The 22310-nt window shown below is 35.9% G+C and overlaps 1 protein-coding gene across 1 annotated transcript; it reads right to left on the bottom strand.

The window, feature by feature from the left end:
* Positions 1 to 15589: 15589 nt before the first annotated feature.
* Positions 15590 to 21432, bottom strand: LOC127736126 (zinc finger protein OZF-like). Its single transcript, XM_052246675.1, has 2 exons — positions 21361 to 21432; positions 15590 to 18138 (listed from the first exon to the last, which is right to left on the bottom strand). Exon 2 carries the CDS (start codon positions 17689 to 17691, stop codon positions 16297 to 16299), a length of 1395 nt encoding a protein of 464 aa, XP_052102635.1. The 5' UTR covers positions 17692 to 18138; positions 21361 to 21432; the 3' UTR covers positions 15590 to 16296.
* Between the last annotated feature and the right edge of the window lie 878 nt (positions 21433 to 22310).

Raw genomic sequence — 22310 nt, forward strand, 5'->3', positions numbered from 1 at the left:
CCAAGATGATTTGAATGATATACAAGGTTAATCCCCAGGCATCACTAATGCATATAACTTTACTGGACCAAACCAATTTTCACTGGACTTTGCCCAATGTCACGTGACCCTGGGAATTACGAATTATGGGAGCTTCGTTTGGGAGACTTCGTAACAGCATCCTGTTACAATCATTTGTTGTTATTTAATGGACTTAATAATAATTGTGTTATAGGAAGAGACTACCTATGACAGATCTTGCTTACCTTTCTTATCAAATGTCAGCTCCTTAATCTTCAATCTAATGATATGAAAATCTTTGCCATTTGACTTTTTCATAGAAAACCAAAGAAAATGTAAAATGATTTTTACAACAGGTGCTTGCTTTCTTTAAATCAGATCTCATATATATATATTTCACATAAACCATTGAAATTGTATACAATTTATTAAGTTATTTTTTCTGTGGTGCAAAAATGAACATAATGTGTGTTTTATTTCTCATGTGTAATAGATTTTCTACATTTTCAGTTATCATTGATATAATTTTTAGTGATATATTGTACATACATGTATTTGATGTAATTGTAAAGAGATAAAAATGTACATTAAATGGTGCTATACCTGTGAATTTCATTGTATTAACATTGTGTGCCCTTCATTAGTATGTTATATATATATTCTCTTCTCTTTCACAATGGGCTAGACATTTCTCATGTGTTCATAGTTTTTTAATCATGTGCACTTGTTTGTCAGTTCTTTGGTTTTTAGCTCACCTGGCCCGAAGGGCCAAGTGAGCTTTTCTCATCACTTGGCGTCCTTCGTCATCGTCCGTCGTTAACTTTTTACATTTTGAACTTCTTCTAGAGAACAACTGAATGGAATGAAACCAAACATGGCAGGAATTTTTCCTTATGAGGTGCTGGCCAAGTGTTGTTACTTTGTAGCCAATCAATCATCCAAGATGGCTGCCAGTGGGGAACTTAGTTTAACAAAGGACCCTATGTGAAATACATACAAAAGTCTTCTTTTGAAGAACCACTGAATGGAATGAAACCAAACATGGCATGAATGTTCCTTATGAGGTGCTGACCAAGTGTTGTTACTTTGTAGCAAATCCATCAACCAAGATGGCTGCAAACGGGGGACTTAGTTTAACAAAGGACCCTATGGGAAATATATACAAATGACTTCTTCTAGAAAACCGCTTAATGGATTGAAACCAAACATGGTAGGAATGTTTCTTTTGAGGTGCTGACCAAGTGTTGTTACTTTGTAGCTGATTTGTCATTGTCCTTATAAAGTCATTTTCTACAATTTCAATGAATTTATTGGTAATTTCTGTAAACTTTGCAAAAGCTTTCTGCTTTTGATTGAATTACTGGGCCAATATGAAACCAAATTTGACATCAATCATTATTAAGGTATCTGTTATGATTTTAATCTATGTTTACATGATTTCCAAAACCAAAGTAGAATCAGGTGAGCGACACAGGCTCTTGGGAGCCTCTAGTTGTTTTTGCCATTGCATTGTCAGTTTCTCTTTTGTCTTATGAGTTTTGAATGTTCCCTTGCCATGGCATTGTCAGTTTCTCTTTGTCATGAGTTTTGAATGTTCCCTTGCCGTGGCATTGTCAGTTTCTCTTTGTCTTATGAGTTTTGAATGTACCCTTGTCATGGCATTGTCAGTTTCTCTTTGTCATGAGTTTTGAATATTCCCTTGCCATGGCATTGTCAGTTTCTCTTTGTCTTATGAGTTTGAATGTTCCCTTGCCATGGCATTGTCAGTTTCTCTTTGGCTTATGAGTTTGAATGTTCCCTTGCCATGGCATTGTCAGTTTCTCTTTGTCTTATGAGTTTTGAATGTTCCCTTGCTATGGCATTGTCAGTTTCTCTTTTTCATGAGTTTTGAATGTTCCCTAGCCATGGCATTGTCAGTTTCTCTTTGGCATGAGTTTTGAATGTTCTCTTGCCATGGCATTGTCAGTTTCTCTTTGACTTATGAGGTTCGAATGTTCCCTTGCCATGGCATTGTCAGTTTCTCTTTGTCATGAGTTTTGAATGTTCCCTAGCCATGGCATTGTCAGTTTCTCTTTGTCTTATGAGTTTTGAATGTTCTCTTGCCATGGCATTGTCAGTTTCTCTTTGACTTATGAGGTTCGAATGTTCCCTTGCTATGGCATTGTCAGTTTGTCTTTGGCTTGTGAGGTTTGAATGTTCCCTTGCCATGGCATTGTCAGTTTCTCTTTGTCATGAGTTTTGAATGTTCCCTTGCCGTGGCATTGTCAGTTTCTCTTTGTCTTATGAGTTTTGAATGTACCCTTGTCATGGCATTGTCAGTTTCTCTTTGTCATGAGTTTTGAATATTCCCTTGCCATGGCATTGTCAGTTTCTCTTTGTCTTATGAGTTTGAATGTTCCCTTGCCATGGCATTGTCAGTTTCTCTTTGTCTTATGAGTTTGAATGTTCCCTTGCCATGGCATTGTCAGTTTCTCTTTGTCTTATGAGTTTTGAATGTTCCCTTGCTATGGCATTGTCAGTTTCTCTTTTTCATGAGTTTTGAATGTTCCCTAGCCATGGCATTGTCAGTTTCTCTTTGGCATGAGTTTTGAATGTTCTCTTGCCATGGCATTGTCAGTTTCTCTTTGACTTATGAGGTTCGAATGTTCCCTTGCCATGGCATTGTCAGTTTCTCTTTGTCATGAGTTTTGAATGTTCCCTAGCCATGGCATTGTCAGTTTCTCTTTGTCTTTTGAGTTTTGAATGTTCTCTTGCCATGGCATTGTCAGTTTCTCTTTTACTTATGAGGTTCGAATGTTCCCTTGCCATGGCATTGTCAGTTTCTCTTTGTCATGAGTTTTGAATGTTCCCTAGCCATGGCATTGTCAGTTTCTCTTTGTCTTATGAGTTTTGAATGTTCTCTTGCCATGGCATTGTCAGTTTCTCTTTGACTTATGAGGTTCGAATGTTCCCTTGCTATGGCATTGTCAGTTTGTCTTTGGCTTGTGAGGTTTGAATGTTCCCTTGCCATGGCATTGTCAGTTTCTCTTTGTCATGAGTTTTGAATGTTCCCTAGCCATGGCATTGTCAGTTTCTCTTTGGCTTATGAGTTTTGAATGTTCCCTTGCCATGGCATTGTCAGTTTTTCTTTGGCTTATGAGTTTTGAATGTTCCCTTGCCATGGATGGCATTGTCAGAATTTTTGAAATTATATCAAAGGTTAAATCAGCAAGTTCAAGGCACATAAACATTAGCCACTGATTAAGTTCAAGGACAATAAAAAAAAACACAACCAATAATAAGGTTCAGTGACAGGCACATCAACCACAACCAAAAATAAGGTTGAAGGATGGCCACATAACAACCACCAATAATAAGGTTCCAGGACAGACACATCAACCACAACCACTAATGAAGTACAGTGACAGCCACATAAACAACAACCACTAATAAAGATCATGGAAAGACGCATAAAAAATACCAATAATAAGGTTCAGGACCAGACACATTAATCAATCAAAAATGATGGGCACATAAACAATTACCACTTATGGGGTTCATGGACGGGCACATACACAATGACCACTGATAAGGTTCAGGGACAAACAAATAAACCAAAACCAATAATAAGGTTCAAGGACGGACTCATAAACAACAACCACGAATAAGCTTCAGGGATAAACAAAAAAACCACAACCAAATTACAAGGGTAAGGACAAAAACAAACAACAATAAATGTCCACATAAGAGTGCTTACAAAGACTGGACATGAACAAATGAACACTTGATTTTCCCTCATTGTATAGCAGTGGGGTACAAATATAAATCAATTTAACGATTTGAACATCTTCTTTTTGCAAACACTGTGTAAATGTTTGATTAATATTGAAGGAAAACTGTTGGAACTAAGCATGACAGAAACAACAATAAATACTTAGTTTCAGGGATCAACACATTAAGGACGACCACTAATCAGGTTTAGAGGCCGGCACATAAACAAAAACCACTGATAAGGTTCAGAGACCGACACATAAAAACCACAACCGCTAATAAGGTTCAGGGACGTGCACATACACAAACCACCAATAACAAGGTTCAGGGACAGGCACATACACAACCACAAATAAAAAGGTTCAGGGGCAGACGCATAAACAACCACCAATAAAAAGGTTCAGGGACCGGCACATATACAACCACCAATAAAAAGGTTCAGGGACCGGCACATATACAACCACCAATAAAAAGGTTCAGGGACCGGCACATATACAACCACCAATAAAAAGGTTCAGGGGCCGGCACATATACAACCACCAATAAAAAGGTTCAGGGGCAGACGCATAAACAACAACCAATAAAAAGGTTCAGGGGCCGGCACATATACAACCACCAATAAAAAGGTTCAGGGACAGATGCATAAACAACCACCAATAAAAAGGTTCAGGGGCAGGCACATATAATACCACCAATAAAAAGGTCCAGGGGCAGACGCATAAACAACCACCAATAAAAAAGTTCAGGGGCCGGCACATATACAACCACCAATAAAAAGGTTCAGGGGCAGGCACATTCACAACCACCAATAAAAGGTTCAGGGGCCGGCACATATACAACCACCAATAAAAAGGTTCAGGGGAAGGCAAATACACAACTACCAATAAAAAGGTTCAGGGGCAGACGCATAAACAACAACCACTTCTACGGTTCAGAGACCTAAACATTAGTAATCTAACACTAAAAGAAAGAGCATATAAAGCACTAGTAAGATTTATTGTGGAATATGCATGTACAACTTGGGATCCATACCTGAAGGAGAATGTTCATCGGATTGAGATGGTTCAGCGAAGGGCTGCCAGATACGTTAATTGAAAACAGATACCACAACACCTCATCTGTCATGCTAGAAAAGTTTAGAATGGACATCACTTGAAGAAGAAAGAAAAAAATCAAGATTAGTACTATTGTACAAAATTGTGAATGGGCTAGTCCACAAAGATGCCTCTGACTAATAGACTAATAACACCAACAAGATTTAGTCGAGATATGCATAGCGTTTCCTTCCAAGTACCATCTTGCAGCACAGTTGCTCAGAGGGAATCATTCTATTTAAGGACTATACGAGACTGGAATGCCCTACCCATTAATACTGCCATGGCTAAGAATCTTGAAATATTCAAGAGCAGTTATCAGATTGTTTTTACTCGCGCATTTTTGATCTGTGTAGCACCGTTTGTTTGTTTTGTTAAAATTTTAGAAATTCCTGTTGGAACAAATATTCTATATCATTTATTCCGTTAGGAATATATACTGTAATATTTATTCCAGTGGAAATAATATTCCAGAATATTTATTCCATTTGGAACTTATATTATGAAGGAACTCCTCTTTTGTGACAATCGGACAGACACATTAAAAACCACTAATAAGGTCCAGGGACAAACACGTTAACAACAACAACTAATAAGGTCCACGGACAGACACATGAACAACAACTACTAAATATGTCCAGGGACAGACTCATGAACAACAACTACTAATAAGGTCCACGGACAGACACATGAACAACAACTACTAAATAGGTCCAGGGACAGACACATTAAAAATCACTAATAAGGTCCAGGGACAGACACATGAACAACAACTACGAATAAGGTCAAGGGACAGACACATGAACAACAACTACTAATAAGGTCCACGGACAGACACATGAACAACAACTACTAATAAGGTCCAGGGACAAACACATAAACAACAACTACTAATAAGGTCCAGGGACAGACACATGAACAACAACTACTAATAAGGTCCAGGGACAGACACATGAACAACAACTACTAATAAGGTCCAGGGACAGACACATGAACAACAACTACTAATAAGGTCCAGGGACAGACACATTAACAACAACTACTAATAAGGTCCAGGGACAGACACATGAACAACAACTACGAATAAGGTCAAGGGACAGACACATGAACAACAACTACTAATAAGGTCCACCGACAGACACATGAACAACAACTACTAATAAGGTCCAGGGACAGACACATGAACAACAACTACTAATAAGGTCCAGGGACAGACACATTAACAACAACTACTAATAAGGTCCACGGACAGACACATGAACAACAACTACTAATAAGGTCCAGGGACAGACACATGAACAACAACTACTAATAAGGTCCAGGGACAGACACATAAACAACAACTACTAATAAGGTCCAGGGACAGACACATGAACAACAACTACTAATAAGGTCCAGGGACAGACACATGAACAACAACTACTAATAAGGTCCAGGGACAGACACATGAACAACAACTACTAATAAGGTCCAGGGACAGACACATGAACAACAACCACTAATAAGGCCCAGGGACAGACACATAAACAACAACCACTAATAAGGCCCAGGGACAGACACATGAACAACAACTACTAATAAGGTCCAGGGACAGACACATGAACAACAACTACTAATAAGGTCCAGGGACAGACACATGAACAACAACTACTAATAAGGTCCAGGGACAGACACATGAACAACAACTACTAATAAGGTCCAGGGACAGACACATGAACAACAACCACTAATAAGGTCCAGGGACAGACACATGAACAACAACCACTAATAAGGTCCAGGGACAGACACATTAACAACAACCACTAATAAAGCCCAGGGACAGACACATAAACAACAACCACTAATGATGCCCAGGGACAGACACATTAACAACAACTACTAATAAGGTCCAGGGGCAGACACATAAACAACAACCACTAATAAGGTCCAGGGAGAGACACATAAACAACAACCACTAGCTATAGTAAGGTTCAATGACAACTATTGGTAAGGTACAGAAACATAAACAACAACCACTGATAAAGTTCAGGGGCAAGCACATAAACCACAGCCACTGATGAGGTTCAGGGAAAGGCACATAAAGAACCACCAATAATAAGGGTCAGTGACAACTACTGATAAAAATCAGGGACAAGTACATAAACTACAACCACCGATGAGGTACAGGAACAGGCACATAAACAAATAAACACTGATAAAATCGCTGACAGACGGACAGCATCAACAGATAAGGTTCAGGGAAAACACACAAACAACCGCCGTTGATAAGGTTCAGGGAAAACACACAAACAACCGCCGTTGATAAGGTTAAGGAACAGGTACATAAACAATAATCACTGATTAAACTTAGTGGCATACATAGCCAACAGCCTACGATAAGGTACAATAACAATCACATAATAAATAACAACCACGGATAAGGTTCAGGGATAGACACATAAACAACAACCACTGATTAAACTTAGTGGCATACATAGCCAACAGCCTACGATAAGGTACAATAACAATCACATAATAAATAACAACCACGGATAAGGTTCAGGGACAGACACATAAACAACAACCACTGATTAAACTTAGTGGCATACATAGCCAACAGCCTACGATAAGGTACAATAACAATCACATAATAAATAACAACCACGGATAAGGTTCAGGGACAGACACATAAACAACAACCACTGATTAAACTTAGTGGCATACATAGCCAACAGCCTACGATAAGGTACAATAACAATCACATAATAAATAACAACCACGGATAAGGTTCAGGGACAGACACATAAACAACAACCACTGATTAAACTTAGTGGCATACATAGCCAACAGCCTACGATAAGGTACAATAACAATCACATAATAAATAACAACCACGGATAAGGTTCAGGGACAGACACATAAACAACAACCACTGATTAAACTTAGTGGCATACATAGCCAACAGCCTACGATAAGGTACAATAACAATCACATAATAAATAACAACCACGGATAAGGTTCAGGGACAGACACATAAACAACAACCACTGATTAAACTTAGTGGCATACATAGCCAACAGCCTACGATAAGGTACATTAACAATTACATAATAAATAACAACCACGGATAAGGTTCAGGGACAGACACATAAACAACAACCACTGATTAAACTTAGTGGCATACATAGCCAACAGCCTACGATAAGGTACAATAACAATCACATAATAAACAACAACCACGGATAAGGTTCAGGGACAGACACATAAACAACAACCACTGATTAAACTTAGTGGCATACATAGCCAACAGCCTACGATAAGGTACAATAACAATCACATAATAAACAACAACCACGGATAAGGTTCAGGGATAGACACATAAACAACAACCACTGATTAAACTTAGTGGCATACATAGCCAACAGCCTACGATAAGGTACATTAACAATTACATAATAAATAACAACCACGGATAAGGTTCAGGGACAGACACATAAACAACAACCACTGATTAAACTTAGTGGCATACATAGCCAACAGCCTACGATAAGGTACAATAACAATCACATAATAAACAACAACCACGGATAAGGTTCAGGGATAGACACATAAACAACAACCACTGATTAAACTTAGTGGCATACATAGCCAACAGCCTACGATAAGGTACAATAACAATCACATAATAAATAACAACCACGGATAAGGTTCAGGGACAGACACATAAACAACAACCACTGATTAAACTTAGTGGCATACATAGCCAACAGCCTACGATAAGGTACAATAACAATCACATAATAAACAACAACCACGGATAAGGTTCAGGGACAGACACATAAACAACAACCACTGATAATGTTCAGGGACAGGCACATTAACAACCACGAATTTTTGCCCTTTAAAGTCAATTTTTCACAATGTTTTTGTAATTTTTTGTAATCTTTTACAAAAATCTTCTCCTCTGAAACTACTGGGCCAAATTTAACCAAACTTAGCCTAAATCATCCTTAGGGTATCTAGTTTGGAAAATGTATCCGATGACCCCGCCCATTAACCACGATGGCAGCAATGGCTAAAAATAGAACATGGGAGTAAAATGTTCATCAGGTCAAGATTTATCTGCCCTGAAATTAAAATTTTCAGACGCAACAGACAACCCGTTGTTGGATTACTGCCCTCAATTGGAAATTTTAAGGAAATTTTACAGTTTTTTGGTTATTATCTTGAATATTATAATAGATAGAGATTAATTGTAAACTGCAAAAATGTTCAACAAAGTAAGCTCTGCAAATAAGTTAACATGACCAGAATTGTCAATTGACCCCTTTAGGAGTTATTGCCCTTTAAAGTCACAATTTTTCGTAAATTTTTGTAATCTTTTACACAAATCTTCTCTGAAACTACTAGGCAAAATTGAACCAAACTTGGCCTAAATCATCCTTAGGGTATCTAATTTAAAAAAAAAATTATCCGATGATCCCGCCCATCAACCAAGATGGCCGCCATGGCTAAAAATAGAACATGGGGTAAAATGCATAATTTTAAAAACTGTATAATGAGACATTAGAAGTATTGTTTCTAATTAGTTTTGTTTAGCTGTAGTATTTAACAAACAGCTGTGACTACCTAAGCTAGCACATGTTAAGCTGCTGTAGAAGCTTATTGTTGTCTATTTTACTTTTACGACATATGGTCTAGATAGGCAAAGTGGAAGATTTGTGCTCATGTAAGATTCCATTTTGTGCTGTACAAGTCAGGATGTCTGACCCATGTGTTTGTTCATGGTTGTTCATCTTTTTGAACGTCCTGGTTTTTATTTTAAGAGGAGTCGTATGTTGATGGTCTGTTTTTTGTTGATTCCTGTTCATTTTATAATTGTTAATCAAAGTCCTCTCCTTGTGCAATACTTTGTAAAAACGTTTGTCTTCACTATCCCTTAATACAAGAATTACTTTATTTCAACTGAAAGTTTCCTGAACCTTACTTTATGAAGATGTTTACTCTCTTATTATTTACATTTTTTGGTAGATTTTCGGATGTGTTTTTAACAAACAGTACACGACTGTTAATAGTAAATGTACATGCCATATTCAATCAATGGCATATAAACAGTACCTCCAATCGAGATCATGTCAATGCATATTCAATCAATGGCATATAAACAGTACTTCCAATCGAGGACATGTCAATGCATATTCAATCAATGGCATATAAACAGTACTTCCAATCGAGCACATGTCAATGCATATCCAATCAATGGCATATAAACAGTACTTCCAATCGAGGACATGTCAATGCATATTCAATCAATGGCATATAAACAGTACTTCCAATCGAGCACATGTCAATGCATATTCAATCAATGGCATATAAACAGTACTTCCAATCGAGGACATGTCAATGCATATTCAATCAATGGCATATAAACAGTACTTTCAATCGAGCACATGTCAATGCATATTCAATCAATGGCATATAAACAGTACTTCCAATCGAGCACATGTCAATGCATATCCCATCAATGGCATATAAACAGTACTTCCAATCGAGGACATGTCAATGCATATTCAATCAATGGCATATAAACAGTACTTCCAATCGAGCACATGTCAATGCATATTCAATCAATGGCATATAAACAGTACTTCCAATCGAGCACATGTCAATGCATATCCCATCAATGGCATATAAACAGTACTTCCAATCGAGGACATGTCAATGCATATTCAATCAATGGCATATAAACAGTACTTCCAATCGAGGACATGTCAATGTATATTCAATCAATGGCATATAAACAGTACTTTCAATCGAGCACATGTCAATGCATATTCAATCAATGGCATATAAACAATACTTCCAATCGAGCACATGTCAATGCATATTCAATCAAAGTCATGATAACTGTGTCTGCAATCGAAGACATGTACACTTCATACCTTATCAATGACATGAACACTGTAACTTCAAGAAAAGACAAGCAGATCGCATATCAAACAAATGTCATGAAAACTGTTACTTCAATCAAGACAAGCACATCGAACACCAAACAAATGGCATGAAAACTGTAACTTCAATCAAGGCATGCACACCGCATTTCAGACAAATGACATACGCACTGTACTTTCAATCAAGACATAGACACTACATATCCAACCAATGACATACTCACTGTACTTTCAATCAAGAAATGTACACTGCATATCCAACCATTGACATACTCACTGTACTTTCAATCAAGACATATACACTACATATCCAACCAATGACATGCACACTGTATTTCCAATCAAGTCATGAACATGGCATATCAATCCAATGACATATACTCACTGTACTTTCAATCAAGAAATGTTGGTTCATATCCAACCAATGACATATTCACTGTACTATAAATCAAGACATGCACACCGCATTTTAAACAATTGACATGAACACTGTAACCTCAATCAAGACACGAACACTACATAACCATCTAAAGACATACACACTGCACTTCCAATAAAGACATGTACAATGCATATCCAAAGAGTGGCATACTTGATGAACTTCCAATCAAGGCGTGAACATGGCATATCAAACCAATGACAGACAGACTGCAATATCAATCAAGACATGAACACTGAATAACCAACCTATTAATACTCACTGTACTTTCAGTCAAGACATAAACACTGAATATCCAACCAATGACATACTCACTGTACTTCCAATCAAGACAGGATACTGCATATCCAACTAATGGCATACTCACTGAACTTCCAATCAAGAAATGAACACTTCATATCCAACCAATGACATACTCACTGTACTTTCAATCAAGACATGAACATGGCATTTCAAACCAATGACAAACTCTTTGTACTTTCAATCAAGATATGTCGGTGCATATCCAGCCAATGGCATACTCACTGTACTTTCAATCAATATATGTCGGTGCATATCCAACCAATAACATACTAACTTCCAATCGAGACATGAATATGGCATATCAAATCAATGACATACTCACTATACTTTCAATCAAGAAATGTCGGTGCATCTCCAACCAATGACATATTCACGGCACTTAAAATCAAGACATGCAGACCGCATTTTAAACAATTGACATTAACATTGTAACATCAATCAAGACACGAACATTACATATCCAACTAAAGACATACACACTTCACTTCCAATTAAGATATGTACACTGCATATCCAACCAGTGACATTAGCATTGAACTTCCAAACAAGAGATGAACATGACATTTCAAATTAATTACCAACAAATTGCACTTTCAATCAAGACATGAACATGACATATCCAACCAATGACATATTCACTGTATTTTCAATCAGGAAATGTACACTGCACATTCAACCAATGGCACACTCCCTGCTCTTACAATCAAGACATGCACATGACATATCTTAAACCAATGAGAAACACACTGCACTTTCAAGCAAGACACGAACACTGCATATCCAACCAATGACATACTCATTGTACTTTCAATCAAGACATGAACACTGCATATCCAACCAATGACATACTCACTGTACTTTCAATTAGGACATGTACACTGCATATTCAGCCAATAAAATACTCACTGTACTTCCAATCAAAACAGGAACACTTCATATCCAACCAATGACATATTCACTGTACTTTCAATCAAGAGATGAACATTGCATATACAACCAATGACATACTCACTGTACTTTCAATCAAGACATTAACATTGCATTCCCAACCAATGACATAATCACTGTTCTTTCAATCAAGACACGAACACTGCATATCGAACCAATGACATACTCACTCTACTTCCAATCAAGACAATAACGCTGCGTATCCAACCAATGACATACTCACTGTACTTCCAATCAAGACAGAAACGCTGCATATGCAACCAATGACATACTCATTGTTCTTTCAATCAAGACACGAACACTGTATATCCAACCAATGACATTCATACTGTGCATTCTATCAAGACATGTACAATGCATATCCAACAATCAATCAATGATATCAAACCTATACACTGTAAATGTACTTATTATCAACATGCTCAAAAACATGATCACTGCATATCCAATCAATGACATACTCACTGTACTTCCAATCAAGACAGAAACACTGCATATCCAACCAATGACATACTCACTCTACATCCAATCAAGACAGAAACGCTGCGTATCAAACCAATGACATACTCGCTGTACTGTCAATCAAGACAGAAACGCTGCATATCCAACCAATGACAAACTCACTGCACTTTCAATCAAGACAAAAACGCTGCAAATCCAACCAATGACATACTCACTGTACTTCCAATCAAGACAGAAACACTGCATATCAAACCAATGACATACTCATTGTTCTTCAAATCAAGACAGAAACACTACATATCCAATCAGTGACATACTCACTGTACTTCCAATCAAAACACGAAAACTACCATATCCAATCAATGACAGTCATACTGTGCACTATCAAGACATATACAGTACGTATCCAACAATCAATCAATGATATCAAACCTATACACTGTAAATGTACTTGTAAGCAACATGCTCAAAGACATGATCACTGCATATTCAACCAATGACATACTCACTGTACTTCCAATCAAGACAGAAACACTGCATATCCAACCAATGACATACTCACTGTACTTCCAATCAAGACAGAAACACTGCATATCCAACCAATGATATACTCACTGTATTTCCAATCAAAACAGAAACACTGCATTTGCAACCAATGACATACTTACTGTTCTTCCAATCAAAACAGAAACACTGCATATCCAACCAATGACATACTCACTGTACTTCCAATCAAGACAGAAAAACTGCATATCCAACCAATGACATACTCACTGTACTTCTAATCAAGACAGAAACACTGAATATCCAACCAATGACATACTCACTGTACTTCCAATCAAGACACGAACACGGCATATCCAACCAATGACATACTCACTGTACTTCCAATCAAGACAGAAACACTGCATATGCAACCAATGACATACTTACTGTTCTTCCAATCAAAACAGACACTGCATATTCAACCAATGACATACTCACTGTACTTCCAATCAAGACAGAAACACTGCATATCCAACCAATGACATACTCACTGTACTTCCAATCAAAACAGAAACACTACATATCCAATCAATGACATACACTTTACTTTCAATCAAGACAGAAACGCTGCATATCCAACCAATGACATACTCACTGTACTTCCAATCAAGACAGAAACACTGCATATCCAACCAATGACATACTCACTGTACTTCCAATCAAGACAGAAACACTGCATATCCAACCAATGACATACTCACTGTACTTCCAATCAAGAAATGTACACTGCATATCCAACCAATGACATACTCCTTGCACTTTCAATCAAGACATGAGCGTACTCACTGTACTTTCAATCAAGACACAAAAACTCCATACCCAATCAATGACATTCAAATTGTGCATTCAATCAAGACATGTACAGTGCGTTTCCAACAATCAATCAATGATATCAAACCTATACACTGTAAATATACTTATAATCAACATGCTTAAAGACATGATCATTGCATATCCAACCATTAATATATGCACTGACATAACGTCTGGGAGAACATGATTTATTTGTTATTTGTAATTGGCTTTGAACTAGCTTTCAGTAACTTTTAGTATTCTTATATTGGTGCTTTGTCTCTATTGTTTTTGTTTCACTATCCCAGGTTAGGAGAAAGTTAGTGTGCCCGCAAACATGTTTAACCCTGCCACATCCTGTATTTATGCCTGTCCAAATCAGGAGCCTAATATTCAATGGTTGTCGCTAGTTGTTGTATATATATCATATTTGTTTTTCGTTTATTGTTTTGTACAGGCTGATAGTTTTCTTGTCTGAATGTTTTACATTTGTCAATTATGGGCCTTTTATAGCTTGCTATGGGGTATGGGTTTTGCTCATTGTTGAAAGCAGTATGGAGACTTTTATGTTGTTGCTAACCTTCTACATCATTTGGTCTCTGGTGGAGAGTTGTCTCATTGGCAATCATACCACATCTTCTTATTCTTAGATGTACACTGCCTATACAAACCAGGCGTGTAGCTACATATCATAAATTTGTTCATTTTCAGCCAGAGTTTGAATCTACTGTGAATTCTATTCAGTTAACTATTTTTTAAAGCCATTCATTGCTGAGATACGATATGTCTGGCTTGCATTTTTATGTTACACCTGAAAATTAATCATTTCATGTGTCCATTAACGATGAGTGCCACATGTGGAGCAGGAACTGCTTATCCTTCCGTATCACCTGAGATCCCCTTGGTTTTTGTCGGGTTCGTGTTGCTCAGTCTGAAGATTTCTATGTTGTGTTTTATGTACTGTTGTTTGTCGTTTTTCGTTTTTTGAAATGGAATTGTCGGTTAAATTTCAACTGATGAGTTTGAATATCCCTTTGGAATCTTCCACCTCTCTTTTTTATTTGTTGAATTTTTTCTTTCATTTTCATCTAAAACAAATGACAATTAGATTCCAAATCAACACAATGAATAAATTTAATATGAAAGAATAAATTCAGATAAAAAGAGAGGCGAAAGATTCCAAAGGGATATTCAAACTCATCAGATCCCTCGCCGAGGTTCGGGCGTACACATAAAAATGGCCTAGCTATGCCACTGCAAACACTTACAAATAAACTGAACCACTAATCACACATGAACATGGACATTAGGATTTAAATAATAAAGAAAATCACAATAATTTAATTGATAATTACACATTACACTGACAATTTATTATTAAAATCATGATCATTTTTATTTCCACAATCAATGCCTGTGAACTAAGCTATCAAAGAATTTCATTTCATTAGTTATCTGGCTCAACAGTCTTAACTCTTATTACCATTGGCAACACTATGTATATAATATGTACATGTACATATGTCTAAATAACTTTGAATTGACTTTTTCACTTTAAATTACATCTGAGTAGTAAACATACATAGAAACATTAATCTGAAACTAAATAATTTCTAAATTACACGTGCATTTTGTATTTTATTGCATTTCCCTATTATCATGATTATATTTCATCTGAAAAATTCATACAATTACATTGTATGTAACCTATTCAGTAATATCTTATTTTTTCTACCATGAAAGTTGAAACAGTTGTAAAATTATGATACATTTGTAGCTTATCATGCATAATTGTTGTCTCTAGATACCATCTTTTCAGTTAACCCTTGTTTCTGTAACAAATATATATACCGGTACTTATCTGCAAGGATTGATAGGCACCTTCATTTTTTGTGTTGTAAATTCTTGATAGTAAAAACAACTTAAATCTTGTACATTTTTTTTATGATATTCTTGTTTCCTGTATTTGAAAAGTTGAATTGCTTGTTAATTAAAGCTTTAAGGTATTCTCTAACATGTCTATAATGTACATTTACTGGGGTTCAGTTTTTATCAGAAATTGTTCATTCTTTTTAATCAATTCCTTAATACTTTCTGTTAGTTTATCATCTTCTGTAGTTTTAACTTTGCTTTTAACCCTTTTTGATCTTGGTAAGCCTGTCCATGTTTGGGGTATAGATTTCTCATGATAGATAAGGGAATGTTTACGGTATGTTGCACCATGCACAAATTTAACACCACAAATTTCACAAGTAAATTTAGTTTCTTTCTTAGGCATATTAGAAGTGGGTGGAACAAGATCTTCTGATGAACGATTTGAGTCTGGCAGGTGTTGCCATTCAGTTGGTACTGATGGATGAAATGTCCGCATGTGCTTCCGAAAACCTGAAGTCTGAACGAATCTACTACCACACACGTCACATCCATATGGTTTTTCACCAGTGTGTTTTTTCATGTGTTGGTGTAAGTGATGATTACGACTAAAACATTTACCACATACCTCACATTTAAAACGTTTGACACCTGTATGTATAACTGAATGGTTGTGTAGTTCTCCGTTAGAAAAAAAAGCTTTATTACACACTGGACAGGGAAATGGTGCCTCTCCTGTGTGGATTCTCTGATGTCGCTTTAATGTGTTTCCGTACCTAAACTTCTTACCACAGAGATCACACTGATAGGGTCGCTGACCGGTGTGTATCAGTACATGTTTGGCAAGATTTCCTGCATCAAAAAATGGTTTATCACAATAATCACAAGAGTAGGGTTTTATACCAGAATGTAGTATCATGTGTTTTTTCAGATTACATTTCTCTGAAAACTGTCGTTTACAAATTTCACATTCATACGGTTTTTCCCCAGTATGGCGTTTCATGTGATCTTTTAATGTACAAGCATGATTAAAACTTTTCCCACATATACCACATGTGTGTTTCTTCTCACCGCCATGTGTATTATGATGTCTCATAAGATTCCCCTTCTTGTTAAACTTTTTTCCACAAATATCACACGAGTATGGCTGTTCTCCACTATGTATTATCAAATGTTCTTTCAGACTGCTCTTACTTGAGAAATCTTTACTACAGAACTGACAAATATAGTCTAAATATTGATTTGGTATCTTAACAAGGATTACATTCTGTTGGCATGGTAACACTGTTGCATTAATTGCACTATCATCTGTTATGTCTATACTGGATTGGTCTTTCTCCAAGGGGAATTTTGTTCTATTTATACTTGTAAATTGACCTTCACCTGTGTAAATTTCTTGTGATTTTTTCATCATTTCATTCAAATGTTGTTCTACCATTTCATTTGATACAGGAGTTTCATCATTCCTTTCTTCATTACTTTTAGATATTTCATGGTATGCCATTTCCTTTGCTGAATTTTCAGCTATGTCATTTATTTCACTGTTGCAATCCATGACTGTTTATGAATCTTAGTCTAATTTACTATAAGATAATTTACTTTCAGAATCTGTTTACAATTCTGTTGATATTTGTGAATCATGAGAATAATCAGGATTTAACTAATTTTCAAGTGTACTTAACTGATGAGAATGTTCAGGATTGAACTTGTTTTCTAAGAAGGTATAGTATCTAACTATCTGTCTGTGTATCGGTTTGCCTGGAAGGTTCAGAATCCAATGTGTTTTCTAGTGTTCTAATTTGCTGAGAATGTTTTGAAATTTTTCCAGTTGCAGCTACATGCATGTCAGATTTCATATCAAGATTTTCTATTGATTCTAATTCTATTGCTGATATTTTTGGTCCTACCATGAAAGCTTCTCTTTTTCAGTAGTGCTTCCATTGTATAGTGTGTAAATCAGTTCTTTAGTCAGATAACTGAAACATCTTCATCACTTCAAGATCTGTAATATAAACAAACAGCTTTATAACATTCAATTAGAATATAAATATTTGATTTCAGTGAGGTAAATATTGATTACAATGCGTGAGCAATGTTTACAAGGAAGTTTTAAAATGGAGGCTGAAGTTGAAATAATGTGACAATAAAGGCATGGACTTGCGAAAAAACATGAAAAAGGCAGGGCGTCTTAAAAAGTGCACATGGAATCATAAAAAGGGCACAGGGCAGCAGTCTGGGAAGGGCGGGCGGACAGCCCTGTGAAAACGATCAAGCTGGAACACTGTCCTGGAAAACTTTTACACATTATTGGTTATTTTTGAATGAGGATTTGGTTAAGTTTAAAAAGATAACAGATTCACTGTCAATGAATATTAATTTCTCAGTCTGTTCCAAATTGATCATCTATAATAAATGTTTGGGATATTTTGGTGAAGGTTGAAAACATTGTATATTTGGATCGTGATATCAATTGCTTCTAGTGTATTGTGTAATACTGTGTAATTTACCCAGTGTATATTGGTATCATGATATCAATTGCTTCTCCTAGTGTATTGTGTAATACTGTGTAATTTACCTATTGTATATTGGTATCATGATATCAATTGCGTCTCCTAGTGTATTGTGTAATACAGTGTAATTTACCTATTGTATATTGGTATCATGATATCAATTGCTTCTCATAGTGTATTGTGTATTACTGTGTAATTTACCTATTGTATATTGGTATCATGATATCAATTGCTTCTCCTAGTGTATTGTGTAATACAGTGTAATTTACCAATGGTATCCTCTAAACCTTTAGAAAACATTGATTTGAAACTGGTGCAATAAATTAGGAAATCTCTTAAAATTCCACCACAATTTGTTTAACCCTTATAAGATACTTCTATTGGCAGTAGGACCTACAGCTTTCCTATTGGCAGTAGGAGTCTGTAGGACCTACAACAGATACAAGAATGTCTCATTTACCACAGCTTGTCAGGCTTTTTAGATCATTCAACATGTTAAAAATAAATAAATGCTAAGGCAAAAATAAATAAATTATGTGTTTCCTATTTCACCTCCAAATTAGGTAGGGTAGGTAGGTAAAACATTTTATATTTTTTCTATTGTTGACAGCAGAAAAAAAAGGTTCCAAATCGAATATTGTTGATGTGCCAATGACACACTGGGTACGTGTTGGAGCAGATTATTACCTCTTGAAAACATTGTGAACTGATGTTCAGCAGTGGTTGATTATGATGTTTCGAGGGGTTATACTCTGCCCTTGCACCCTCTTTATTTAATATCTAAAGATGTATTTTGATGTTAAACAGAATGTAATCTTGAAGAGTGGGTGGTTCTGACAATATTAAAATTCAAGGTTTTGAGAAGTGAGAATGTGAAATCTTTGCCTTAATATACTGGTCAAATAAATTGCAGAAATAAATTAAATATGACTGGAATTTTTTCCCCTTTTCTTGTATACATTGTTATGGGACCAGCCAGAGAAAAATATAAAAAGAATAAAAGTTGACATGGTGCCTGTGCAAATTCATTTATAAATAAACATGAATCATACACCATGTCTGCCTACTAGGGAAAGCTTCTTTTTTCTCTTTCTTGTTACACATTGTCTGTCTCCTGCCATCATTAACTCAACTGCTCAAAGGTATTGACAGCCGTTTATGTTGTGTCCTGAGCACAATTCGCGAGAGCTTTTTTACAACAATAGCTGGATTGATTTTAGAAGTAAATTGAACACATTACACCCTATAACTGTTTGTCAATTCGCCAACAGATGTGGTCTGTCCAACCTGGGACGATTCTGACTTTTGGTCCAAAGAAGTTGAGCAAAATATGTCAGCTTCTTTTTTTGGCGTCCATGTGATCACATATCCCATATTTGACAGCTAATACCCAGCACGGTATTTGACAAGCCTAGCTGTGAACCCGTTACTCTAATGGTCTGTATCATGTTTTCCGATTGGTGTGGATGCTTCGCAAACTGTCAAAAAATATCATAAGGACCTATGAGCTACGGTTCCACAGCTACAAGCCATGCTTGTTCATTTAAAATCTTGTTTCTTGATGCGCTTTACTGATGCCTATTAGTCGCAACTATCAAACACTTTGTAGATCAATAGTATTCTAAACGGATAATCGAATCCTGAAAGACTAAAAAATCAGGATTTTTTAAATCTTTTTTATAATCGTCAATAAAATGATGAGGGTCAGCGTCAGAAACAGAGGTAGGGACAGAAACGGAAACACAAAATTTATTTTGGCCTAAGCTTTATAATTTTCCTGTCATATCAGAAACGTATAATACAGGAGATTGACAACTCTATTTGTTGGCCATATAATTCATTGATATATCATATGGCTCTCCAAACTAATTTTCCATGTACTGATATTCCTTCTCATTTCTATAATGTTTTAGGTAATATTTAAAAATAAAGAATTAAGAACAACGAAAGTAAAAATTCTACTTCTATATATATTGAAAATACTATGATGTCACAGAGAGTCCAGGCTAGGGGCAGCTCTGGCTTCAAAAAATTGGAGCCAGAAAAAATGCCAGTTGCCAATTTTAGAACAAGCCTAAGAGTCTTGATTTCCTCTACCCAAATTATACTGTGACCAACTCAAATGTCTTATGTACCATACATCATTTAACTTTAGTAATGATATAAAATTGCAATTTCATGTATTGCCCTGTTATGGTGGGTTTTTTATTTTTTTAAATAAACTTTGTCACTCCTTTTAATTTATACTGTCACATGACTGTTGGAAGAAAAAAATAACTGACAGTGATGTCTGAAGTTGTGGGACTAAAGACAAATGTGAGTTAGCTTTGACTGAGGGGAATTGTGAAAATAAAATGATATTGTAATGTCTGCTAGTTATGAAAATATAAGGTAACATATGCCTCATACTAGTTAAACATTGATATTTTGGTCTGCTTACATGGCAAATACAAAAAAATATTCCATGGACCATAAGAGCCTCGGTCCCAAAAGCGGATAGTATCCATTTATGAAGATCTTCCCCAACCTGTCCGACAATGGCGAAATGCACATATGATCATATCATCATATTTAAATTATTTTGATTCTGAATTTATGGAGCTTTTTACTGAACGTTTTTCATTTAACTCTCTTGAACCTAGAATTTAGGACAAAATAGATAAAAGAAATGGTGTGCTATTTGGGTATGACTTTTCTGTTTTTCGTTTTAATACCATAAATCCAATTCTGCATATTACTGCTTGCTTGCTTTGTTGAAGTACCCGGAAGTAACTTAACGCATGTTAAAATATTCACGTACCGGTACGATTGTGACCAATAATCCGCGCAGCTCCTTCCATACAGTATTCGAGATTACGAACTGCTGCATGAGAGGAGTATGTGATTTAATATATCTAGACATGGTGCATACACCGGCGGTGAATGGACCCGCCTTTTTTTTTTAAATATTTCTTTCTTTTTAAATTTTTTTGGTGTAAATATTATGTAAGTGTTTTAACTTATTTTCACCTGGGACATAGTATATTATTCCCAATTTTCACCAAGGATTAATTTTGTATATTGTGTCGCTATACAGATAATTGTTTCACTTATGCAATGTGTCATGCTCTTTGTCGTACGATATTACACATACAGTGTTTTACAGTTTATATAACAGTAGTTTATATAACAGTAGTTTATATAACAGTAGTTTATAAATTTTTACAGTCAATTATTACCACTCTGTTTATCAAAATCGTACAAGAAATGCATATTTTCCTAATACAAACATTCGAGGTATATAAAGATAAGGAGACGTGGTATGATTGCCAATCTCAGGCAACTATACACCCAAGTTCAAATGAAATGGATATAAGCAATTATAGGTAACCTTACATCAACCATTGGGACTCGGTTAGGATTCAAAAAAAAATTAATCATTGTTTTTTTTTCAATATTTTGGGGTATTTCCTGTCTATTTGTCTATCATTCAGAAATGTTTTGGTCCAAATATATAAAAATATAAAGATTTACGAAAGAAATCCTAGGAATCAAAAGTAACTAAATTCTGTTAAGTTGGAGCATTGAAGTCATTGACAAGATTTCGACCTTCATTTTATACCACCAGTTTAGATTCATGCACCATAATAAATCATCAAGGTTTTCTATTTGGTAGTTCGACTGA

Source organism: Mytilus californianus, unplaced genomic scaffold (assembly GCF_021869535.1).
Source record: "Mytilus californianus isolate M0D057914Y unplaced genomic scaffold, xbMytCali1.0.p SCAF_3, whole genome shotgun sequence".
Lineage (NCBI taxonomy): Eukaryota > Metazoa > Mollusca > Bivalvia > Mytilida > Mytilidae > Mytilus > Mytilus californianus.